This window comes from Pteropus medius, unplaced genomic scaffold (genome assembly GCF_902729225.1).
Source record: "Pteropus medius unplaced genomic scaffold, Ma_sr-lr_union100, whole genome shotgun sequence".
NCBI classification, from domain to species: Eukaryota; Metazoa; Chordata; class Mammalia; order Chiroptera; family Pteropodidae; genus Pteropus; species Pteropus medius.
This window is the reverse complement of record NW_024344374.1, coordinates 5229268-5257076: the sequence shown is the minus strand read 5'-3', so window position 1 is coordinate 5257076 and position 27809 is coordinate 5229268. Positions and strand designations below refer to the sequence as shown.

The window sequence follows — 27809 nt, the reverse complement described above, 5'->3', positions numbered from 1 at the left end:
TTGGTTCACAAACTCAGGAACTTCCCAGGTGAAATCCGAAACTGGCCCTCATACATGGAGGGCAAAGAGAGACCACAGGAAGAGGCAGACCACTCCAGATTGGTAGGTGGCAGGTTTAATAAGGAAGGGAACTTACATAAGAGGCTTGTGTTGGGTGGTTGCAAGACACGTAAATCTCTGCACCTGCCTGCCAGAAACTTAAAAGTTCACATAGAGGCTTTAATGGAGCTCAGTCACGTATACTGTCCAGGCAGCCTCCACAACACATAGCTGTCTCAAGGCTGCATCCTTGAAAATGGTTCCCACTATGGGAACAGTGGGCAGAGCATACATTCCAAGAACAGGAGAGAGAGCGAGGAGCCTCCAGGTGCCTGGGTCCAGCTTGTGGGTCGTCTTCTTCATTATCTTAGTATAGATACAAAGGCATATTCTGTAGCTTAAAATATAATGAATAAAATAATCATCAATAGCAGTTGTTCTACCCTAAGATAAACATTATTACATAGTTATGCTTTCTTTCATAATTTTTTCTAGTGCATTTTTAAAAAAATATACACAAGGATTATTGAGCATTTTTAAAGCATTAATTTTTTGAAAACATAAGCATAATGACCATGTAAATTTTCTTTGTATGCATTTAATATGCTTTATTTAGTTGTTATTATTATATCTTATTATATGTTAAGATTGTTTTCAATATTACCAACATTTCACTTTTGTAATTAGTACTATAAATTCCAGCCTCATACATAAATATGTGTGCTTGTCTCTGATTATCTCCGTAGAAAGGACTCCTGTTTAAAGGATATGATCATCATCATACCTTTTAAACAACTGTATTATTGGATAAGGCTGTCAAGGCTAACTATGTAGGATAGCTCCACTTTCATTAAACTTTAGAGATAGCAAATGGATTCCATCTGAAATACCGGCATCGATTACTTAGTCGCAGTGACCTGGTACTCCTTGATGAGAAGGACTGCAAGACCGCGTCTGGGTCCAGCAGCGAAGAATGCTAAGATAAATTAGAAATGTTTAACCATAATAAGGACAGAAGAATGGAAGCACATGTGCTTTGTGTCTGCCAGTTCAGCCTTAGTCAGTTCTGGTCCTGAATATATATTCATTAATTTTTGCCACTGTGAAATGCAAAAAAAAAAAAAAAAATTCTTGTTTTTTGTCATAATGCATATTTCCATAATTATAAATGTGGTTGAATGTTTTTTCTTATGCTTGATGTCCATCTGAATTTATTCTTTTGTGAATTGCTTTCCCATTATTCTTTGTTCATATTTTCAATTGTCTTGCTAATATAGACTTACAAGAGTGCTTTATATACAAGGATAATAGAATTTTTTCTGTCATTTTCCTTTTAATTTGTTTATGATATTTTATGATGAATAAAAGTGTTAATTACCATGTGGTCAAATAAATTAATTCTCTTTTCTCTTCATAGTTTCTTTGTCTGCATGCTTAAAACATTCTTCCCTACCCTATAATCTTATAAACGGTCATCTGTATGTTCTTGTTTATTCATGATTTAATTTATATTTATCTCTTAAGTCTGTCAGAAATCTAATATACTCCTAATGCATCTTAAAGAGAGACAGACTGAAAAGGGAGTAAAAAAGACTGAGTAATGAAATATTAAGGAAATTGAAAATAGTGATGTTAATGGTGATGCTTATAATAATAATAATTATAATGATAATAAAACCGAAGTCCCATCCTGATATAGTAAAATTCAAGAGAAATATATTAAATAAATAAAGGCTAATATCATGTTGAAGTTATAAAGTTACTTTCTTAATAAGTGGAGCTTTATCCACAGAGAATATATAACTATTATGAACATTTATACATAAAATTTAATGTATCAAAAAAATTATAAAGCAAACCTTAAAAATAAAAGTATAAATGGTCAAAGAACAACTTTACCAGATTTTAACACACTTTCAGTCTTGAACAGATGGAATAGATTAAAGATGGAATAGAGCATTTGGCTAATGTATAAAATAAAGTTGATTTATAAGATAGAAAAATTTTATCTTACAATCAAAAATGTTTATTTTAGATTTTCTCAAAATCTAATGGTATGTTTCACTGTATGTCATATATTAGGTCATAGGAAATTTCAATAAGAACAGAAGATGTACAGTCCTGTTCTCTGACCTCCATGAAGTAAACTTAAAAATTAATTTAAAAATAGGTTAACAAAACATACAAACAAACACTTGAGTTAAAATAATAACAAAAAATAAAATAAACCACCGCCTTTAATAATTTTGGGGCCAAAGAGGAAATAAAAGTTAAATTATAGATAATGTAGAAATTATAATGATACTACAAATGAGTATTATTAGCTAAAGCTATACTCAGGAAAATTATACCTGTAACAGCTTTATTTCAATAACATAATAAATGAACAAAGGATTCGAGGCAAGGAACTACAAAAGAAATTATAGAAAAGTATAAATAAATGGAAAAAAAGTAAAAATAAATGTATCAGAAAAGAGTTCAAGAGTTGGTTCTCTAAAAAGCAGGACAAAATAGATTAAAGGAAAGAATCTTTACGAAAGAAAAAAGTAAAATTACCAATATATAACATTAGAAAGAAATGAAATAACACCATAGATATGAAGGAGGGTATAATGATTGAAATTTATGCTACTTAAATTTTTTGTTAAAAAATTTTCAAATCTACATTTAAATTAAGGACAATTTCCTAAGAAAATGTAAATTACTAAAACTTTCTTAAACATAAAACTTTAACGGATAATCTTGAAAGAATAATGGAGGAAAATAAAATTGTATTTTTAAATTATTCTAGTTCTGAGTAAAATGGAATAAGTATACTCTACCCTGTCTCTCCCATTGAATACAGCTACAAAATCTATACAGGGCAAATGGAGTTACTAGTTGAAGACTCAGAAAAGTTAATCGTAGCTGGTGACTTGGAGAAGATCAGAATTCAGACCACTAAACTGCAAGTGAGCTTATCATTTTCTTCTCCTCCAGGATCCCATGCAACAGTCTGAAGCCCAAAGGTAGGCATCGTTGCAGACAGCCCCAGAAGAGGCATTTAAGTTCACGCTTAAAGAGTGAGAAAGCGTATACTTGTTTTTCCTCTGTTTTAAACTTCTGGCAATGTCTTGGCAGCACCAGTGATGGAAGAGGCTGTAAAAATAAAGTGACAGAATTTGCAGGAGCCAAAACTTGAAGGAAGAACCTTCCTGTCTTATCAGCAGAGTTGTAAATCCAGGAAGATGAGACAAAACCTCCCTGTCCTCCTGCCTTGGCCCAAATGCAAAAACAGTCACAGAAAGGTGCAGGAGACCAGAGTAACTGAAGTCTCAGCTTTTTGGGCAGGGGACTGAAAAAGGAAACCTCAGAAAACTGAAATGTAATAAAGAGATCCTGGGAAGCAAAGGGCTTGTGGCGGCTCACGCATGCTTTGATCTAAATAACTGAACTATTAGAGAACAACATCCAGTCCCAGATTGACCACTAGGGGGCTCACAAACAAAAAAATTCTTAATAGCGGTGCAAAAACTTGAGTTCTGAATGGACGTTGGAATTAATGCCTACGGGAGGCTGGTTGGATCATGTGACCTGAACCTCCTGAACTGCCAGCTAGAACAAAAATATCACACTTTCTTTAGTATTTAAACAAGACCCAGGATCTCATAACATAATATTCAAAATATTCAGGATACAATTCAATGTTACTTGTTGTACCAAAAAAAAATAGCATGGGAAAAGACAATTCCAGATGATAGATATTAGAACTATATCACAAAAGCTTTAAAACAACTATCATACAAATATTTCAACAAGCAACTATAAACACTCTTGAAACAAATGAAATAGGTTCTTTCTAACAAAGATATAATCAAATGAAAAATTTACAACTGAAAAATCTAATAACTTAAATGTAAAATATTTAATGGGTGGGTTCAGTAGTAGACTTGAGATGATAAACAGGAGTACTATTAATCTAGAATTATATATAACTGTATACTACATATATACACATATATGTGTATATACACATATACACACACACACACAATCAAGTGCTGGATGGATGCAGAGCCGCTAGAACTCTGTCGTGAAGGAACAATGATACATGCATGCCTCTGGAAAACATTTTGGCAGTTTCTTATAAAATTAAACATACTTTGCCACATGGTCTAGTAATCCCATCTGTCAGTATTTATCCTAAGTAAGTAAAAACTTAACTTCACACAAAAACCTGTACACAGGCTTATATGAACCTCAGAGTTATTAGGCTGAATGAGAAAGCCAGACTCTAAAAATTATGTACCATGATTCCATTTATAAGACATTCTCAAAAAGACAAAACTGTAGTGATGGACAACAGATCAGTGAGTTGCCAGGTGTTAGGGGTAAAGGGAGACTGTGACTTTACAGGGAGTTCTTCAGTGTGATGGAACTTGATGTATCTTGATTGTGGTTGTAGTTACACGAATGTGTATGTGTGTTTGAATTCATGGACCTGTACACAAAAAATGACAAAAGGTCATTTTTACTATATGATAATTTTAAAAATAAAATTTGTAAAGTAACTATAGCTATAGCTGTCTCCAAATGGGGTGGTGGTGGTATAGTTTGTCAATAGGAGATTGTCTTTACTGGTCCTTTCATATCTCACACACTGTGGGAGAAGGAAAAGGGATAAAAATCAAAAGGATACACCATTTTAAAACTATGACTATTATTATCTCTTTTTAGTATAGTGTTCAAGATCACAAATGAAATTAAGCTCATCTAGAAACATAGATGATACTATTATATTTTTTACAGGTTATGATGATGAAAGATGAACACATTGAGCTACTACCTGTAAGTGAACACAAAGTCTGGTCCTAACAGTGAATCTGAAGAACTCTTCAATGAATGTCCTTCTGGAAAAGATAGCATCTCCCATAGCACCTATGGAAAGTTGGTTCACAAATTCAAGGATACAGGTATTGTTTGGGGCACATTTCTTTGTAGATGAATGTTTCTGAAGAGGTGAAGGAAATGGTCACTGTTAATATAATTGCCAGCCCAAAGAAAGTCAGCTCACCAAGCATTCTAGAAATTGGGGGTGCCTTTTAGTACCACATGGAAGATTCTCAATCCATGTGCCTTTCACCAGTTTGAGATGCAAGTCCTGCCAAGTTCAGCCAAAGATAATCCCAAGTGTTGTTTAGATATGTGCTCATGGTACTTAGATCTCCTGGGTAAGAACACCTGCTTTTCTGAAGATGGTGTCTTTTTATATGAAAAAGGAAGCAAACAAATAGTAGATGCAATATGGGGTAAGGAGATGATCAAGACTACTCTATGCTGGACCATGAAAAGTGACTGATTAATGCCTGCATATGACAGAGTAAGGGAAGGGTACCAAGAGTGGTTCCAACAGGCTGGTAGACCATCCATTAAGCCAGAAAGGTGAGAGACCAGTTGGATGATCATTTCCAAAACAGTTGACTGACATGGTTGTGTGGAGTAGCCTGCCAGATCTGAATTCTCTCGATTACTAACTCTGAGGTTTATTCAGTGGAAATCAGAGGCCAAATTATCGAGGCAGTGAGTGCATCATAGATACTGATGCAGGGACTGACACAAATGATGTGTGCATGTACCACCTTCACTGTGAGATTGCAGTGCTAGCAAGAGACAACACATTGAACATGCACGTAAATAGAACAGCAATAAACATTTATATTTCCAGACTTTATGGCCACCTCATATAACTCTATTCCTTCATCTGTAAAAATGGAGTAACCATTATATTTATTTCAGTATTTATGGTAGGATTAAATGAGATAAACTACATAAAATGATGTATATTTTTTAAATGTATCTGTATCTAATATTATGACCGAATTTACAACATTTATTTATATTTATTGCTCTTTAATTGCATTCCATTTCACTGCTAGGGCTTTTCCACCATGAACTCCATCTTCAGGTAATTCTACTTAAAGGAACACACAGGGTCGTGTGTTTTCCCAACCTCTGTACACGATGGAGGATGTCTTTGTTAAATTCACAACAGAAAGATATTCATATAAAGTATAGTCACCAAGTGGCATCTTCCTCCTGTCACTACTGCTTGTTGCTGTGCCTCACAAACACTGCAATATAGATTTAAAAGCAAAATAAACCCTACTCTCAGCACACATGGAAACCAAAAACTTTTCTGCCTCTGCTCCCAATTGCTGGACTTGATTCTTGATTTCTCAGAAGGATCTTTGCCAGCGCCATTCTCTGCTTTCTTCCTCAGCCCCCCTTCCATCCTTCCTCAAACACTAATTTGTCCTGTCATTTTACAGAATCTGCTTTAATGTAGGAAGATGGTTGCAACGAAGGGCAGGGTGAGGGTGGGTGTCCTCTAGCACAGTCTCAATGGATAGATTGGAATTGAAATTCAAATTCTGATTGGCCAAACTCTGAGACTCTGAATCAGGGTGCAAGTGGGAGAAAAAATGTAATGCATCTCCCTCCCCCTACCCCTCCAATACAGGGGTCCCCCCATATCCACCAGGAATATATTCCAAGACCCCAGTTGATGCCTGAAACCACAGATAGTACTAAACCCTGTACATACTATTTTTCCCTACATAACTTTTTATTTAAAAGAAGTACTTTATGACTTCTCTTTAGCATATCGGAATTGCCAGCAACACCACTCTTGTGCTTTGAGGCCATTATTAAATAAACTAAGGGTGACTTGAGCACAAGCACTGTGATATCGTGACAGTAGATCTGATAACCGAGATGTCTACTAAGCGATGAACGAGTGGGCAGCATATACACCATGGGGACAGACACTGGACAGAGGGATGATTTACATCCCAGGTGGGACGGAGCAGGACTGTGTAGATTTCATCACGCTACTCAGAATGGCGTGTAATTTAAAACTCACAAATTGTTTGTCTCTGGAATTTTCCATTTAGTATTTTTGGACTGTGGTCGACTGTGAGTAACTGAAACCGTAAAGAGTGAAATCGTAGACAAAGGGAGACAACTGTACACATTTTTTTCCCCCCACAGAAGTCTTTATTACAAGAGATGAAGCCAAGGTCGTTTTTTTCTCAATTCGGCTCCATGTTGTCATTTCAGTACCTTTAGGCTACTTCTCAATCTTATTTTTTTTGGTAGGGTAAAAGTTTATCATTTTCCGTGTCTGTTATTTATTGTGTATGGGCCAGGGTTTTTGAACCTCAGCACTACCGACAGGTTGGGCTGGATGGTTCCTCTTTGTGGGGGCTGTCTAGCACTAAACATTATAGGATGTTTAGTTGCATTCCTGACCTCTGCATTAGATGCCAGTAGCACCTCACCCCAACAAGGGTCTCCAAACATTGCCCATTGTTCCCTGGATGGGGTGTGGGGTGCAAAATCAACCCCACTGAGAGTCACTGCTTTAGACTAGAGAGTGTGATAGACTAGACAGTGCTGGGGAACATGTCAAGGCTGGAGCAGAAGTCTTAACATTCAGGCAAAACTTCTCTGAGGACAATTAACATAGGCCTGACTATTCATCTTACTAGAAATACACCATGCCAGTTATATTGACCTCATGCTCTAAACCCTAGGGCATGTTTCAGAATTATTTAGGAACTTTATATGCACCTAAACCCCATAGCACAGATCTCAAAATATTGTTACTTTCATCACTACTTTTAAAATAAGGCATTTACTAAAACAGTTGATAAATGATCAACTGTTATCTAATGTGATCATGAAGTACATATATTACTATATGACAAATTTAGTTTTTAAAAATATTTTGATAACCATATTTTAATATAATTGGGTGTTTTTTTGTGCCAAAAAAAGATAAAGATTCCAGAAGGGCTGGAATGAAAAATGAAAAAAAAGATGAATTTAATTTAATCCTCACAGCTGCTCAACTACAAACTCTTGCTAGAATCGGGCACTGCTACATAATTTACCATGGTTTTATATAAAATATAGCATGGTTATATAGTAAATATTAACTTACTGTCCCAAACTAAAGATCAGAAAGTCCTTGTAGAAACTGATTTATGCGTCTTTCTTATAGGAACCTCCTAAATTTTAGGGCGGATTAAGCTTCCCGGGGTTTTGTCTCTACTTTGCTCTTTGAACTAGACTGTCTTTCCATTGTCATGTAACTCACTATGGTAATTATTTGTGTTGTTCGCCAAATATTTCTAGATTTTGCTTTCTGAGAATATGGTAGGATTGTAGTTCCCTACTCCCTTTGGAGTTTGACGTGGCCATGCAACCTTCTTTGGCCAAAGAAGTGGAGCAAAAGTGATGTGCATCACCTTTGGGGGCAACTTTAGGAGGCAGTGAGCAATTCCTTTTTCTGCATAGCATTCCTGAGGACATATATTGAGAGGATAACCTCCATGACTACAGGTGTGGGTTTATTAGTCAGGATCAAGTCCAGCTGAATTGTGACAGAAAAACTCAATACAAAAGGGATAGATTGGCAATCTGAGATGAGTATGGTCATTTTACCCTATGAAGTCTGCAGGAACTTGGGCTCTTTCCAGCTTATTACTCATTCATCACTAGAATGTGAACATCATTCTCATGGTCCAAAATGGCTGCTAGAGTTCTGTCAACATATTTATTTTCCACGCAAAAAGATTGGAGTGAAAGGATGAAAGAAAGAGACTACAGATAAAAGATATCAGCTGTCTTTTAAAGAGGTTTTCTGGAAGCTGCCAGCACTTATATATCATTGCCCAGAACCTAGGTCCATGGCTACATCCATCTGCAAGGGTGGCTGAGATAGTAGTCTTTATTTCAGGCAACTTTGCATCCAGCTAGAAATTAGGAACTCTATTGCTGTTCAAGAAGGTGAGGCCAGGGGACTGGGTGTCTCTGCCTCCGTGAGCATGTGACCTAAGTTAGGACAAGTATAACGGCCCATCCCCTCAACCACAGTCTGGGTTAAGGGATAGGCATATAACCCATGCCTGCTCTAGTGGAGTTTTTTGAGATAGTGGTGATTTTTGTTAATTTTTTAACTTGAGCTCCTTCTCAGATTATAAATCTGAAGACAGAGACTAAATCTAACATGCAAGGAGAAGCAGAAGCAAGAGAAAAAGGAGAGACCTAGGTAATTCTTGATTTCCTTTTCCAAGCCTTTCTGAGACCAGTCCACCCCTGCCCTTTCTCCAATTTAATTATGAGAGCCAAAAAATCCCTTTTTGTTTACACGAGAAGTTGGGTGCCTATTGTTTGCAACCGAAGAATCCTAAAGCAATTGTCTACCTCCTTGGGTTTTTATGGGGAACACATGAACTAGTACACATAGTAGCTGCCATGGTGTCAGGCACATAAAGGTCCTGAAACGTTTGTGCTTAATGATGTGTTTGCGATAACACAGAGTAAATGAAATTTGGACAAACTTTCTCTTTCTTTCTTTCTTTCTTTCTTTTTTTTAAAGTCTCAGCACAAATGAGGTCCTGCTCATTCCCCAGAAAGATTTAGACCTTGCTCCTTCTCCATTCTTATAGTCATTCTACTGCTTTGTACTTGTTTGCAAATCTATGTTCTCTTCTTATATCCTTTGAACTTCTGGAGGACTGGAAGTGACTGAGTCTTACTTATCTTTAAGTCCTCAGTATCTAACATTCTGGCACAGTAGATGGTCAATAAATACTGTTAGAAAAATGAGGATTTAAAGAGTATTCACAATTAAAGTTGTAGTAACCAGCATTTATAGAGCATGTGCTCTATTCTAAGCACTGTCCTAAGAACTTTGTTTTTATAATTAAATCCTCACGATAACCCTTAATATGTTATTACTATTATTCCATTTTACAGATGAGCAAACTAATATCAAAGTCATACAACTAATGAATGGCAGAGCCAAGATTTCATTCCACGCAAATTGACTCTAGAGCCCTAACATCTCAACCAATCCACTGTGATATTTCTCAATGAAGGTATTTCATTAAATATAGATGGAATTAAATCATCTGATATTAGAGACAGAAGAAACTTTGAGGCCATTGAATTCCATTATGAAATAGATGCAGCAACCGAAGCCCAGGATTGGAAGTGACTCAGTTCAGGTGGTTTCTATAACTGCAGAGGCAGATCTACATGGGACTCCTGACTCCTAGCGGAAATATTTTATCCAAGGACCCCACCTCTTCTGCAGAGTGTGCTCCTTCTTTGTACTTGCACCACTCCCTTTAGGATCCTGTTTTGGAACAACCATTCTCAGGTGCCACTTGTGTTTCAAAGTGGCTGTGTGCCAGATACCATTCAAAGCCAAGAAAATAGACCTCTCTGGGTCTCACCTGTTGAAATAGGCCACAAGCTCATGGAAGGGGGACTGGAGAAAGGGTGACCTACTCATTCTTCAGATTACAGCACAAACTTCAAGTCCTCAAAAAAAGCTTTGCTGGCCTCTCCAAGATCAAGTCTATCTAAGAGCTCTTTCCTAGCACTTAGCATGGGCAGGTCTAATTATATATATTATTTGTGGAATAGCTGCTCACCTCACTCCTCACTCTGTATTCCGCGGGGAAAAGATTCATGACAATTTTTGTTCCTCCTTATATGCCCAGAGTCCTGGCATGTAATAGGTTCTCAAAAACATTTGTTGAATGAAAGAATGAGCAAATGGATGAGTCAATAAATGCATGACTGAAGCACCTTGACAGATCAACTCTGTGGGGTTAGATGCACCCCGTATATGCTGTGATCTGAGGGCACCCTCAAGAGTCTACACGCTTACACATACCACGGGTCAGAAATCCCCACCAGAAAAGTCAAATAAGCATCTATTTGGGAAAGGCTTTGGGCCACTGAAGGGGGAGAAAGAGACACAAAAGGTGAGCAAGCAGTTTTCAAAGGATGCTTTCAATCCCCTGGCCAGTCCATGTGTGTGTTTTCCTCTACAAAATGTTTCCAATTACTGTGGCACTCCCGGTATCTGGATCCATCGCCAGTGAATTCCTCTGCGGCTCTTGCCAGACATATGGGATCAATCAGGGCTTCGGACGCTGGTGCGCTTGCTGAGGGCATGTTGACAGCCTGACAGACGCGGCGTTCTGGTGTCATGGAATCTCCGAGTTCTTGGCTTGATCCCGGGAGGAGAACGAGAGGGGGAGGAGAGAGATAGAGGCAGGAGAGAGCAGAGCGGAGAGGGAGAGACAGAGGGAGAGGAGGGAGAAGAGGGAAGCGGGAGATCTTTCTTGACTGCCCCCTTTCCTTCAAACATTTTATAGGCTTCAGGGACAGAAAGGAGGAGGAGAGAGGGAAGAAAAAGGAAGAGAGAGAGAGAAAAGAGAGAGAGAAAGAGAGAGAGAGACAGAGGAGAGAGAGAGAGAGAGAGGAGGAGGAGGAGGAGGAGGAGGAGGAGGAGGAGGAGGGAGAGAGAGGAGAGGAGGGAGGGAGGAGAGAGAGAGAGGAGAGAGAGAGAGAGAGAGAGAGAGAGAGAGAGAGAGAGAGAAGAACCAGAGAGAACGCGCGCCGTCCCCTCCCGAGTCCCCGCGCTGCCGGAGGAGTCTGGATTGTGTCCCCAGTGTCAGATGAAAGGGCACTGAGGCTCGCGGCCGCCGTCCCGCGCCCCGCGCCGCGCACGCCCCTCCACGGGCCCGGCCGCCGAGCGTCTCCGCGCCCGGGACGACGCCTGCGCCCCGGGGCGACCGCTCCGTCTCCAGCGCAATGTGGCCGCGCCTGGCCTTTTGTTGCTGGGGTCTGGCGCTTGTTTCGGGCTGGGCGACTTTTCAGCAGATGGCTCCGACGCGCAATTTCAGCTTCCGCCTTTTTCCCGAGGCCGCGCCGGGGGCCCCGGGGCGGCTGCCCGCGCTGCCCGCGCCCAGCGAGGACGCGCCCGAGAGCAAAGTGGAGAGGCTCGGCCAGTCGTTCCGGAGGCGCGTGCGGCGGCTGCGGGAGCTCAGCGAGCGCCTGGAGCTTGTCTTCCTGGTGGACGAGTCGTCCAGCGTCGGCCAAGCCAACTTCCTCAACGAGCTCAAGTTCGTCCGCAAGCTGCTGTCCGACTTCCCCGTGGTGCCCACAGCCACGCGCGTGGCCATCGTGACCTTCTCGTCCAAGAACAACGTGGTGCCGCGCGTCGACTATATCTCCTCCCGCCGCGCGCACCAGCACAAGTGCGCGCTGCTCAGCCGCGAGATCCCGGCCATCACCTACCGCGGCGGCGGCACCTACACCAAGGGCGCCTTCCAGCAAGCCGCGGTAAGGCACCCGGCCCCCGCGGACCCTGGCCCTCGCCCCCTACCTCCCAGGTTCTTCCCAGCCACCATCGTCTACCCAGCTCTAATCCAGGTTTCAACCTTGGGCAAGCTACCAACCTCCCCAAGTCAAGCGTCCCCACGCACAAAATTAAGAGTCATAACACCTTCCTATTGTTGTGTTGGTCTAATGGGATCATGGATTTTCAAAAGCTTACCTAGATGTCAGGTTCCTTAAGTGGTGATCTTTGAGGACCCTTTTAGGAAGGGGTCTTTAAAATGCTAACCATGTTCACGCTTGTAAAGAACAGACCGGTCCTAGCTGCAGGTGAGTGTGTTTTACAAAGTGTCTCTAAAGATAACATGTGGAGTTACCTGACTATTTCCCCCGTTCTCTTTTACGTTATTTTATGCTTTCAATATGCATTTCATTGCACGCCCTCTGAGTCTTTTACAAGATTTTTAGTCTGGAAGAGGAAGTCAGTTCTGTATGACCAACTTTTACATAATTTAATTTTTTCTGAGTACGAAGTAATACATATTCAATTGAAGAATATTGGAACATATAGAAATGTCTGACACATACTAGCAAGCTGAAGTTTGTGTAAATAATAAAACACAAAGGAGGAAAAGGGAAAACAACTATAATCTCATCACCCTTAAAACCCCATTATTTACATGTCGTTGAACTTTTGTCCAGGATGCACATCTGTATATACTTTTAACCAAATTGGTGTCTTGCTGTTCTGTAGTCCACATTTTCATTTGTTATATCATGAAATGATCTACATTATTATATATCTAATATAATATAGAAGTTATGTATCTACAGTAGTTTCATGCTATTCCATTGAATACATGCGCCATAATTTTACTGGTAACCTATTTGGGACAGGTTTTTTATTAAGTTATAGTAAACACAAATATTAGTGGTCTCCTTTGATTACTTCTTTATGAAGAAGTTCTGTAAAGTTTCAGAATTAAAGGATCTGAACATTTATACATTTCTTAATACACATTATCCTTTCTCCATTGGAGGGTTATATACATTTACATTCCCACCAGCACAGTATCACAGCAGTAAGTTTGCCACACGGCCATCAATATAACATATCCTAGTATTTTTAATATCTTTGCCAATTTGGTAGGTGAATAGAGGTGTCATTTTAGCAAATTCATTTTTTTTTTTTTAAGTTTTATTGGGGATGACCATTTTCCAGTGCATTTACTGGGCATTTATATTTTTTCTTTTGTAATTACCTGATCATAAGTTTTGCCCATTTTGCAATTATGGTACATGTGTTTTTCCACCACCCCCCCCCCCGCCCCCTTAATGATTTGTAAAAGCTCTATATAGTAAGACTGGTCATTCTTTTTTGTATATACTGCAGTTGTTTTTCCAGTTCACTGCCTTTTACTTGGGTTCATTGAAGCGTTGTTAGATGGATGATTTAAATTTTTATATATTCAAATCCATCAAACTTTGTCCTTAAGATCCTATATTTGCTTATATTCTTAGAATGGCAGTCTCATTTCCCAAACAGGAGAAATCGTTTTCCATTTAACAGTTTAATCCATCTGGAACTCATTTTAGTGTATGGTATGACAAAAATGTCTAATTTTATTTTTTAATACATGGTTAACCAGTTGTCTCATCATCGTTTGTTTAATAGCCATTCATCCTTTTCCAGTTTAATTGAATGCCACTTATATCCTACACTATATACTTATGGGTATTTGCTTTCCTCTTGGATTTTTATTTTTTATTACCCTGGATAATAGGCTCTTCCATCCTATTATATATCTATTATTTTTAATCTTTGCAAATTGATTTACTTATAACTTTACAATATATAAATGTCTGGCAGTGCAAATTCTCTCTTTTTCTATTTTTTTTTAAATCAACTCCTATGTATTCATACGAATTTTGAATTCATTTTTATATATTCCAAATGAAACCAGTCAGAATTTTGGTTTCAGTACAGAAAATGTTGAATTAAGTTGGGGGTTATTATTTACATTTTATAATAATAGTCCTTCCAAGTCAAAAATATGGTATATCCATTTGTAACCAATTATTTTTATATCATTCAGTAAAGTTATAGATTTCTAGTAATTAAGTTCTACATGTATTTAGACCTAAACATATTCTATTCAATATTGCTATTATGAATGGCATCTTTTCCAATTAAATTGTAAACAATTATTCTTACTGTATAGACATTGATTTTTTTACTGTTTTCTGTATCAAAATTTCCTGTAAATACATTGCAGTATTTTGGTACCTACCATTCCTGACTTTTTGCAGTTGTGTAAGTAATAAGTATGTTTTTGTACATGTACACATATCTTGTGCATGTACATATAGGTTTGCCCACAAAAGGATTGTGTTGTACAATCTCTTTTGTAACTTGATTTTCTATTCTGCCATATTTTTGGTTTTCTTTCCATAATAAGAAATACACTTCCACTTTATCATTTTTTAAATAGTCACACAGTATTCTACTGTAGTATGTACCTTTATTTTTATTATGCAATTATCTATCATATAATTAGGCTGTTACAAAAAAAAAAACCCTGTGTGACTAAATCTTTGCCATATCGCTAATGATTTCCTTAATGTAAATTTCTGAAGTAATAGGTATTATTGCGTGAAAGAGTATACCCGTTTTTTACGAGCTTTAGTACATATGCCAAGTTGCTCCACAGAAAATTGGTACCAAATTGCGCTCCTATGTGCAGTGCCCGGATCGGTACCTAGGATGCAGTCAACACAGGTTGGTATCATTTGAACGTCCCTCCCCAACTCTGTGTGAAAAATGGAGCCCCATTTTAAATTGGATTTTTTATTAGTGAGGCTGAATACTTTTTTCATATATTATTGTCTATATATAGCTCCTCTTTTTTGAATATTCATTAAAATATTTTAGGATTGTTTTCCGTTTTTCATTTGAAGGTCATTCTTTTTTTTATTATTGATTTCCAAATGCTCTTTAAATCTTGGTGTTAACCGTCTACTGCTAAGTAGGATGCAAATTTTTTTTCTCAGTGTTTTCTTGCCTTTTAATTTTGTTTATGGTGGTAGCATCTATCATTTTATCAACCTGTTGAGTCTAATTTCCTCTCTCTTGTGCCTTTTTTGTTTCTTATAAAGTTTAAAAGGCTTTTACCTTTAAGAGATGAAATAACTCCTTAAAGGCGCTCTGTTTATTGAAGTAGTTACAGCAGGCAGGGATCAGTTTTGCAGACCCCGTTCCCTGTTGTTTACACTCCAAGTACTCATTAGGTCCCAGTGGCTGGCCTTCCTGATGTCACAGCCCACTCAGCAGAGAAGAACCTTGCTGCATCAGGGGAAAACTTGCCATATACTAGCTCCTCTTTTTGGCTTGGCCAGGTTTGTGGGGCCTCTGAGGACTGTTGATCCAAAACAGTTAAATAGGTAATGAGTCAGGTACTCACTGCTCTGCTCAAGACCCACTCTGTCTTCAGCTTTCTCCTTCCAACTCCTACATCCTGTCTTGGAGAGTGGAACTGCCAACAAGGTTCCCAGTGTCTTTCTTCAGTCTGGATCCATTTGTAATCTAACAAGCAGAGACTTCTCGAAAGTTTGTGTTAATTGAACTTCGCCTGAATTTATTTTTCTTTTCTCGTTTTGGTTGGGTCATGAGAAGATACAGGAGAGGGTCAGCTGGACTTAGTCCCTGTCTAACCTGGAAGCTTATATGTCTTTATTGTAACTTTTCCAAATCTCTGATGAGCGTTCTTAGATATGATTAAAATATGATACTCAGAGAAAATTGACAGAAGATGACCAGTATTTAGAAGCGGCCTTTGTGGAGGTTTGAATATGAATTTTTCCATAGAGATCAGGCAAGCGTGTTTCATTGCAGAATTAGTTTGAAAATGTTAAGTTGTTTAGTTCGAGTTTGGATATGAAGCCTATACATTTCCTCATGGAAATGAGGCAGTTCATCAGAATCTCATGTATGTACAGAATGGTTGTATTGGAACTGATTGTGATCTGGCCTTTATGTGAAATTGAAAATCGTAGAGATTTTTTTCTGAGGTTATTACTTTCTCCAGAAAAATTAGTTTTTCACATCTTTTCCATCCGAATCTGAATGCTCCCACAACTACATACAGACACAAACATGGGCAGACAAATACGCAAACACACATGGATACACGCTTGCAAGTACACAGTTATCCTCACAAGTCAGACACCTTACTCCTCAATCTCAAGATGCAGAATTTTCTCTACCAATGTGAAATTTGCTGTTATCTTTTATCATATATGATAGACTAAATAAAAAGGACAACAGATTTTTGTTTGGTGTCAGAATTATACAATTTGATGGGGAGTATATGTGTGGACACACTATTAGCACACTTTATTCGAATGAATAAACTGCAGTGTAGACCTTTCTTTTTTTTAGACACCACCTGCAGCACTCACCAAGGAGTTCAAAGACTAAAGCAGTAAAATCTGTAGTTAGCATAGATTTTTCCAGAAATATAATCAAGAGAATGGGGGGAGATTTAGCACCTGGAACTTAATTAAATGAAAATCTTTTACAAAATTAACAGAAAGCTCTTCAGCTTTTCCTTTCCAGGGAATCAGTGTTTTATAATAACCTTTCATCTTGGTTTTTCTCTCACCATGTATTTATAAATTGCCTTTTCTAAACTGTATACTTTAGGTTAGCCCTACTATGAATGAGAGATTCTCCATCTCCTAAGTCTTTCATGTCAAAATAAAATCAGAGCCCCTCACTCCCTCTTCACTTTGGATAAATATCCGTTAAACGTAGCATGAAGCTAGCTTCCTTTGAAAAAAATTTCTGCTTTCTTCATTGTTCCAGAGTTCCAGAAATATGATCCTCTGGTAGGGAATGTGCTGTCTTGCCAAAAATCTGAGCTAGAGATGGTCGGAAGACTAGGAATAGATAGGCAGAAGCTCTTCCTAGCTTCAAGGAAAGAGCGTCATTTTATATGTTCACACCTTTACTTGCAGAGTAATCTGCTCTCACAGCCTAATGGGAAAAAAACATATCTGCTTTTAAGCTTTTTAAAATAAAACCTGGAGATATGTGAGATGCCACTAGATTAAAACTCTGATGAATAAAAATAGAGCCATTTTGTTTTCATACAGTAAACCAATAATAGCCTTCACAGCAGTTTTTATGATGCCCCCAATGCTAAAGGAATAGGGAAAGTTAGGGTTCTTCTTTCCTGTAGGAAGACGTTGGGGGAGTCATGTAATCTGCCGTGTATTCAGCTATTCCCAACTTAGAACATGATTTAGATGTCAAGAATTGCTCACTGTTGTGGAAGCTAAGTTCCTTTTTTAATGCTGAAAAGATATATTTCTAAATGTACCGCTGGAAACATTCTCTTTTGTGCTTCTTAAACTTCTAAACTGTTCTCCTATTGCTTTGGTCTTATGCAGGATCTTCTTTTGTAAGTTCATCAGAACTCTAGAAGAATGAATGAATGAATGAATGAATGAATCCATCCTCAGTGCATAAAATAGATCTAGACCTCAGGTATATTTCCCAGGCTAAAGTGGTACTAAAATTCATTATTTGAAGAGAAAGTAAATAATTCTCAATTATTGAATTTGAATATCTCCTTAGTCTAGAATTTTCATATGTTTTATTTATTAGTTTTGTTATTCCCAGCATATCAGATACTGTGGTATGTAATAAGAATGTACACCTACTGCTACTGTTAAAGACACTTGCCGTTATTGGCTGCCAGCAGCTTATTGTGCTTGGTTGAAATGCATCGTGAGAATACTTGGTCAGACACTGTGGATGCTTAGACACAGAGAGGGTGGACCGCACTGTCCTACTTCCCTTCTCTGGTCAAAGAATAGGAGAGTCAGCCCCAATGTCTTCTCTATACACACGTGCTCAGAATCTGTTTTCCAGAAAAGGCTTCGCTACTAGGAAAGGTTGGATAACTAAATGCTAATCACGGAGCTAAGGAAATGCTAAAGGTGGAGTCAATCCTGTCTTCAGTCTTCTGACTTGTCATCTGGTCTTCCTCTTTCCCTGCACCCCATTCTCCATCCCCACCCAAGTTTTACTATATTACCTCCATATGTGGAGTTGTATCAAAAGCCAGGGAGAAGTAGGAGATTCCATTTCTAGAGATTCAAAAATGTTGCATAAAGCCAAACAGACTAACTCAGAGGACAAAAACCATGGCTTCAGGGCCATTTTCTTCCCACGGGTGCATTTCAATGGGTCCTCAATGTGCGTATGCATTTATGTACATATGTCAATCGTATACATGTATGTGTTAAAATATATATGTATATTCAATATATATTTTTTAAAGTTTTGGCAGATATTTTTACATCAGGAGATAGTATTTTTTTAAAAATATGAGTTTTGGGCTAACTCAGCAAATTGGAATATATAGCAAGTCTTGGTGTGATTTCTCTCAGTTCATTAGAGTCTCCACCTGGCACTGGAACTTCATCATGTGGTCCTTGATTGCTTTTCCATAGTCTTACATGGATCAATCATTGGCAGTGCCTGAGATAGTATAAATACTTGTAGTTTATCTTCTGAGCTTCCTTTTTAACCCAATTAATTAATTAGGTTTAGCTGGGTGTAATAGAAAACTCTAAGGTACCACTGGTTTAAACAGAGAAAACATTTATTTCTCTCTCAAATTAAGTCGAGTAGAAAATTCAGCGCTAATATGGCAGCTCCGTGTTGTCTTCAGGGACCCAGAGTCCTTTCTTTCAGCTCTCTGCTCTGTCATCTTCAGGTCACCTCGTGGTCTAAGATGGCCATGGGAGCCCCTACCATCAGGGCTTATTCCAGACTCCAGAAAAGAGAAGGTAAAGACAGTCACATCTCCCTCTGAGACTCTCTGGCAATCACACGATACCCGCACATGGGTGTCATTGGGGAAACTTTGTCTCATGCCCACCCTTAGTTTTATGGAACTTTATTGCTAAAGAGAAAGGAGAGGATGGATACTGAAGAAATGACAGTGGTCTTTGCCATACCAGTGTGTTAGGAAGAGCGTGTGTATAATCAAGGCAATGTCCGGAAATCCCACTTCCTTTCTCACTTAGGGGGCACCGGCCTGGCCCAGCTCAAGATGTGAGAGTCGGGCCTTGTGTAACTAAAAAATACGTTAGTCTTTGTGCTAGGTTAACTTGTTCACTAAAAACTATCAAAGTTCCAGAGCAATTCATTTAAACTTGGCAACAGAAAATTTTCTGTTTTCCGGAAGCTTCTAAATAACATGGCATTCACTCCCAAGTTAAAGATTATTACTGAGAGTGGTGGGGAAAGATGCAGACTATGAAATAAAATCAGTATTTCATTGTTGATTTAGTAAACCCAAATGAACATTTCTCAGGAAAACCTGGTTCTTCTTTGGCTTTTCTAGAGTAAACTGTCAGGTTAAGAGGCCTCTGCATTAGAAGGAATTTCCTGTTGTCTATTGTCTCTGCCTTTCCCATAGATTTTTAAAAGTGTTCTCTAAATCTCGCACAGGCCATATAAAGCATGGATTTCTGGCACAGAGTCTGCTTATATACAATAACTTGCTCTGGTTTAGGGGCCAGTTGTGGATAGGAAAACTCTGTGAGAGCTACTGTTATAATGTGTGAATGTTGTTACAGTGCTTCTCTCAAAATGAATGATAGTGGGGAGAAAATGAAATCTGTAACACACTAGTGGGTACATTTTCTTATCAATCTTTATGAAAAGATTTTAAAGAATTTGTCTTCTGGGTTATCTTTCTCATGAGGTCATTCAAGCAGTTGCTGTTTTATTTGTGTAAAGAGTTAAGCAAGAGAGATTTTTCCAATTCAGAGCATATATTTCTTTCATAACTGCAGTACCCACTGAAATATATTGTAGTCGATATAATCATATTTTTAAAGGTTATTTAATGACGGGATTATCCAAATGTTGTAAATGAGCTGAAATTCTGTGTTTACCATCAGTATACAAAACTGTATCTATAAAAGTCTAATTTCATAAAATATATGCATTTAAAAAGCTAGGAAGAATATTTCAAAATATTAACAGTATTTGTCTATAGGTGGTACATATACCTATTTAAATATATCCATTTCTTCTACATTTTGGAAAGTTAATTAGGACAAACATGTATTGCTTACTAGGAAGTGGCATATCACTGTCTACCTGGGCACAAGCGATTGAAGACGTGTCTTTGGGGCGTTTGGAGGCATAGCCTGGAGTGGTTGGTCTCAAGTATAACAATCCTTTCCATCTCAGATTTTATCTTAAATAGTCACAAGAACTTCTGCATTCTATTCCACAGTACAACTCTGCTTTAAGGGATAAAATGATGCTTTAGTTTATTATCAGGAAATTGAAATGAAACAGTTTCTGTCTATTTTATTTTTTGTCAAATGCCAAATGCTCTAGCATTTGAGTCCATTAAGAATTGGAAAATTGTGCTGAGTTGAAAGCACTGATCCTACAGACCATGGTACTCAGTCATTTTGACCTGTCCCCTCTCCTCTCTCCTTATCAAACTGGATCTTGAGAATCCAGACTCACATAAAAAACTGCACACAGATGATAGTGATTGTTTCACTGCTTGGCAAGCTACCTGTAGGTATTCACTGAGGAGAGGAGCCAGGACAGCTGGCCAAGATGTGACACAGAGCAGGGTGCTGAGGCTGCAGATGGTAGAAATAACTGACTCCATCACCTCGCTGAGAGGGCAGGAGAACATGGCCGTCTTTTGGCTTGTCACACACAGAGAGATGCTGACCCACTGCTTTGTCAGTCTCTCATGCTCGTTGGTAATACTCATCAAAGAACATACTTGGGCAGGAAGGATGTTCTCTAACCCTTTTAATGGTATCACATGTAAATGAAATAATTGTCTCAAACAACCCATTTTGTACAACTAATTCTCCTCTAGCATTTAAAGTTCATTTTTTTCATTGTGATTTTTGTCCTAGTCAGTAAAAGGCAGTCGGTTTGCCTGAGGTTGTTGATGGAGCGGGTTCAGACACATTCAGATGTGTCGTCTGATAGTGTGCTTTGATATCGGCATCTCTTTCAACTTGGCTCACTCATTTTGACCTGTTATCAGTTGAGTCGTATCTGCAGTAAGGCCTCATCATTTTAATCTGATTTTCTAGGCTCTACCTTTCCATATGAATCGAAAATTGACTTTGAAAGAAATCAAGCAGTTTTTATTTGTGTTTTTTACAGTACTGTTTTTAGCCAAGATTTCTCTTTTTAGTCACAATCACCTTCAAAATATGCATGCTTGGCTTTTTATCATTGTTCCAAAAGTGATGATTTCAGGCAGTTATTGCTGGAATTTCCTAGCAATAAAGACACCAAAGTTTAGGCTATTTGTATCTAATCAGTCATAAAAATCCGTATTTTAGGTACTCATCGGCAACAGGATGTTATATGAGACCTTGTTGTCCCAGATGTGGCACCAGGACCCAGGGCTTAAACTAAGAAGCATTCAGTAGTCCACATTTTAAAAAGAGTCACCAACAATTGAGATTGTGCATTTCCTCAGAGATCTCGAATACTGTGCTGAACAGGCCCTACGAACTTCATCATGACACTCCCCACCCAGTACCTGATTGATTCGTTTATACCACAGACATCTGGGGAGAAAAATAGAGCCAGAGAAACAGAGCAGACACTGGGATCACTGGGGAGAGCAGTGTTCGTACTGAAAGGAAAATCTCTCCTGAACCTCATGGAGTACTTTCTCCTACCAGCAGCTTAGTGAAGGGGAGATCAGCTTTCTCTATACTAGTTGAAAATTTTCTTGGGCAGAAGCCTCGATTTGCACCTGTGCCTACTTAATGGCAACGAAGCCAGCCAGAGACAAGGCCGGTGCCAGAAGCAGAACCTGAGATGAAGATTCAAGTGCAAGTAGCTTATTTGAGAGGTGATCCTAGTCGACATGGGTAGCACTTATTGTCTAAGTGACGTCTGCTTGTTGAGGACAGAGATCACATCTTATTTGACTTTATATTTGCTGCAAGACCAATAAAAAATGGTATTCATGATAACTCTAGAGTTCTTGAAAAGACATATCTTTAACATTTTTAATTTTAGTGTATTTATTTACTAACTAAAAAAAGAATAGTTATGCCATATTCTCAAAGGAATCAGCAATAAATGCTTGACTTTTTAAATGATAGATTATAATGGGGTGAATAATAATTCACCTTTCAGACCACATTTTCATGAGAGCAACATATAGAGTTAAGTAGAATCTCAGACAGGTATGAGTCTCTAGTTTTTCTCCCCTAAACCTGGTCAAGGAAGCAAGTGCCCACAACACCTCTGGAGAGAACTCCATCCAGGATGCTCAGAGGGAATCCACAGACTCTTTTAAGAGTTCCTGCCCCTGTCCACGTCACTGTCAGTGCTACCCTTTAACCACTCCCGTAATATTATCCTCATAACAGCACAGGTTCAAGTAGTTATTTTTCTGTTCTGCCCAGAGCATTATGACCCACTTCTTGGCTCTGGTAGTGTTGTGTGGTTACTGGTTATAGAGTCACAATTTTCCCTAATCCTCTATCCTATCTTGTCAGCCTCTGCAAATATGATTACTTGTTTTCATTCATAGCTCAGACTGAAATGTGGGTTTTATTATAATTGGTATCCACTTGACAGACGTATTCTAGCAACATGTTAAATGTTCCTGTCATGATAATGGTAATGAGTAATTACTACTTGCCAGGTACCAGTCTAAGCACTTTTTCTATATGAATTCATTAAATCTTTGCAACAGAAAAATCTGCTCAGTTAGGTTATTATCATCATCTCCAAAGTACAAGTGAGGAAGCTGAGACACAAGGAATGTAAGTAACTTGACCAAAGTTACAATGCTGGTAAGTTAAGGTACTAGAATTCAAATCCAGGTAGTCTGGGCCAAAGTTTAAATTCTTAACTACCATGTAATATTGCCTCTGTGCTCTGTTGCCAGAAGAGCTAGTAGATTCAAGACCCACTGATAAATACCAACCAGGTTCATTGGAAAGACATGAGGCCGAGAGGGCAGCTGTGAGGGGAACTTGGGTATGTGAATGTGGAGCAAACTAAGAGACACAGGACTAAGACATTTGGATGGGTACTCTCTAAAGTGTATGATAGTCTCAAGTGATCACCCTCTTCCCTCACCTCCTTTATTCTCAGTCAGTCTGAGGAATTACTCCTCAGATACCATTTTATACAGTATAATTACATCTGCTAGCATCTCCCACCTCAGGTCCTTTAACAGATGTATCTACCAATCATTGCAGAGACCAAGCCACTGCAGCAGTGGGAGAGCATATCTTCTTCTCATAACACATCTGCCTCTGTCCTCTTCATTTATCGAATTACTGAATTCTTAGCTTCCTCTAATCCAAGGTCAGTACTCAACCTCATACCCTTTATTCAAATAAAAATGTGACTCAAGCAAAATCGGTTTTTCTAGTCCTAATACATCTAGTTTCTATCTTAAAATATCATGCAGTGTAAACTTAAGTTTATAAATTTACATGCCAAACCTCTGTACAAAACTTGATCTTCCACCTAAATTTAATGTATCCTAATCTGGGATACTCGGTGTTCCCTTATATCATAATAATCCTCTTTTTTTCATATGCCATCCCATTTCACAAAAGAAAAAATCTTTGTAAAGTAATCTATGCAAAAAACTGTAAATCATTTGGGAGTTAATTTTAATTTTTAAAAACGATATGCATAATTTTTTTCTCTATAAAGGTAATTACATGGATATTCACTTAAAAGATACAAAACAACAACAAAAAAGAAAAGATGAACTTCCAAATGTCATTTATTTGGATTGCTAATATATGTCACAATTAAATGTGTTTTTGATAAATTTAAGATAACTATAATAAAATATATAATAAGTTCATGAACTAAAAATCTCTCCTCAACTTGTGCCCCTTTGAATCTCCCATGTGTCACTATATTTGACTTGAAATATGTCTGGCTTTTTGATGAGTTTTAGCATTGAGTTGTTGCTGAAGCCCAAATATTTACAATATAATGGTTAGATTCTCTGTGTCTTTCTTATATTCTAAACTGCTAAACTTTACCTTCCTGGTTGCTCTTAAAATACCTGGTAAAAAGATATCATTTCTTTCCTGACAGCTTTGAATAATAAATAACATTTTTCTATTTTCTCAATAATATTTTTATACTTGAATTCTCTCAATCTCTACACTGTGTTTCCTGGGAATTTGGTGCTTTTTAGGAAGGACAATTTGACCTGATAAATTTCTAAAACAATTTTTCTACGGATAAGTCTAGGCATAGCATTGGATTTTTTCTTTTTTTTGTAGCTCATGTCTATTGTAGTCCATCTCAACCAACAGCCGTTTTCACTAAGAGCCACACCCATTCTCTTCCTAATCACTTGCCCACCTCAGGGGCTTGTCCCTTTCTGTTTGGATTGAGGTGGCAATGCAGAGGTTAAGTTGGATCATTTATATTCTCTCTCTTGGGAATCTTGACTAGGACACAAAGAGCTCTGAGGGGGTAGATTTTTTTTTTTTTTTTTTGTCTTTAGGTAAGGTATACAGAGTTATGACTGTGCACGGTCCAGAGAAATCTCATCAGTGCAAGGCGGAGTGAATGAAGCTGTGCAGACAGAAGCTGAGACAATGTGCAGTGTGGCCTCAGAGGATACAGATGGAAGGTTGGAGGGCACAGCCCTTGTGGTTCTTGTGGCTTGGTTGTGCCTGTTCCAGTCCCTCTTGAGACTCATTTCTTCCTGCTCTTCAGTTAGGAGAGAGATTCCTATATATTTCCCAAAGTCCCCAACTTGGTTTAAGCTAATTAAGTAGATATCCAATACTTAATGACAACCAAGTGTGGTTAAGACATCTCTATAACTTTTTATCTTGAAACTGCAAATACCTTTAACTCAAGGATAACCATTAAAAAGTCTTTTCTACCTTCCATTTGCAAATGTTTCTCTAAAAGTAATTTTTGCTATTTTTTCTTATTATGGAAATGATATATCCATTAATAATTTTAGATAAAATAGGAAAATATAATTGCAGTTTTAGTCTCTTACTCTTTTGATGTATGTGGGTACGTATGTAATCATTACATGTAAATATGAATTATAAGCACTTTCTGTAGTTTTTATTTTTAAAGCTCCACAGTGATATTTTTCCATACCATAATATGTTAAAATTACCTTTCAACTATGTTTTATCATGTAGCTATACCACAATTGAATTTTTAAATCTTCTATTACTGATAAGTTATTACTGAAAAACTTTGCAGCTAAAATAATTATTATGCATAATGCATTCTCAACACCTCTCAATATTTTCTTTTTGATTTTCCTTCATGTGAAATATGAGTAATATTTTATTACACTTATTTCTGGTTTTTTTGCCTCATTATGTTGGCTAGACTTCCCACAGAGAAGTGATGGGACATTCTCACCCTGTTCCTGAATTTAGTGAGAATGCTTCAAATATGATTTTGCCCGTTGGTTTATGATAGCTCTCTTTGTCACACTAATTAAGTACCTCTCTATTCTTTGCCTGAGTCATTTGTAAAATCTCAAAACTGCTGTCCAAATGTCATTGGAGAATATCTTTTTCATTTGATCTCTTGATGTGAGGCACATAAAGAAATTCTCATTTTGACTTTATGGGCTCATTGCCACTTGGTCATGTTGTATAGTCATTGAACACATCAACTGAAATCATTTAATAAAGTTATTCATAATGACATTAATATAGTGTTGAATTTGATTTTATTATCTTGTAGTAAATTAGCAATTTGTTTAAGAGTGATATGTCAGCCCTCTGATTCTCATTTGGAACTTTACTCTTTGCTATCTAGATTTTATTTATTCCTGTGTGCTTATATAACAAGTGATGGAATTTGGCATTATTAGATATTTGTTTGGTCTTTTGCGTGTTTGCTCTGTTTTTTTTTTATGGTCTGGATTAAGTCTGCTACTCATCAACTCGTGCACACCATTTCACAATTTGATATACTGTCCCCATGAGTCCATTTCAAAATGATTTGTGTCCATGTTTAATAACTAAAGCATGTATGTGGGTGGAAAAACTGTGACCATAAATCCGGGATTAAGTTCTTCTTTGACCCTCTGGTTCTTCTGTGATTTGGCTAGACTGTAATAAATAGCCTCAATGTTACTCAAGCCAACATTTTTTTTTTCATTCTAGAATTTCAGTTTATGAAGCCTGAGTAAATACTTAAAATAAATGAGACATACCAAATATGATTGATTTGTCATTACAATTTAAAGAAGAAAGCTTAGTTATGGCAGAATACTCTTCCTGGTTATACATTTGTCATTGTTTTACTTTTTGTTTGTTAGTTTAAAAACTAGAGTTAATGGTTCTGTTATATCATCAAATAGTATGATTAAAAATTCCTAGCACAGTACCTATTATTTAATAGAGGGTCAATGTGGATTTGGTGAAATAAGTTTAAATATAATATTTATATGAGTTTTCATTTCACAATTGCAGAACAGGATTCCCCGTAAAACATTTGGTCTAGAATTTATTAGTTTATTCTGCATGTTGAACATACAGCTAGTAAAAATTAAGGCATTTGTTTGTTTTTCTCTTTCATCCACTTATTTCATAGTTATTTTTTGATCAGCAATAGAGTAAAAGAATATAAGGGTCAATCTTCGAATATAGTATCTTGCAATCTAGCTTGGGATATAGTCAGATATATAAGCATTAACTATAATTATGGGGTGAGTATATCAACAGATTCTACATTTGATATATCTTGAAAACAGAAGAGAGCCCTTATTTGTGCATGAAGAGAATATGTTGAGTTTGAGAGGCCTGTTCAGGCAGAGTTGTCTACTGGACCACCGAAACTTCATATTGGGTATTTACAAGTTTAATTTGGCATAGATTTAGGGATCATTAGTCTATAGGTAAGACATGAATTTCTGAGTTCACATCCTTCCCCAGGGGGAAAATAGAGGAGAGGAGAAAGAAAAAATTTGGAAATGATATAAAACTGTGAAATAAAAGTAAATAAAAACTCTTAAATATACTACTACTAGGATATAATCAACATTTGATGTATATATTATCTATCATACTCATACATACGTGCATATACATGCTGTACATTCACACACATATGCACACTAATGTAATAAAATTGTGTTTGGTATCTACTTTTAAATTTAATATTATTCAATACTCTCATGGTAATGATATATGATTGCACTGTAAGTTATATAATCAGTTTCCATTTTTTTTTTATTATTGGCAATTATTCTGTGGTATACATCCTTTTGATCATCTTCCGTGTGTATCCATAGTTATTTCCTTAAGCTATCCTTAGATGCAGAATTTAAGTTCAAATAGTGTGAAATTTTTAAGGCGTTAGTCACTTTGTCGTGCTATACTCCAAATATTACCAGTCCAGGTGGCATTCCCAATAACCAAAAATCTTTGGTTATTTAAGAAGTATTTAAAAATAGTATTATTATTATTTAACTTACATTATTTTGGTTATTAGTGAAGTTAAATCTTTTTCACATTTTCTGACAAAA

At 37.4% G+C, this 27809-nt stretch overlaps 1 protein-coding gene across 2 annotated transcripts in view; it reads left to right on the top strand.

The window, feature by feature from the left end:
* The first annotated feature begins 2941 nt into the window (after nt 1-2941).
* SVEP1 (sushi, von Willebrand factor type A, EGF and pentraxin domain containing 1) overlaps nt 2942-27809 on the top strand; it is a 153353-nt gene continuing 128485 nt past the window's right edge. Inside the window, exons 1-2 of one of the 2 annotated variants that reach the window (XM_039870681.1) lie at nt 2942-3047; nt 4828-4991. In XM_039870681.1, coding sequence (XP_039726615.1) covers nt 4917-4991 — 75 coding nt within the window. In that variant the 5' untranslated portion in view covers nt 2942-3047; nt 4828-4916. Of the gene's footprint in view, nt 3048-4827; nt 4992-11454; nt 12229-27809 lie in introns of those variants that run through there. The other variant, XM_039870680.1, reaches the window with a different exon arrangement.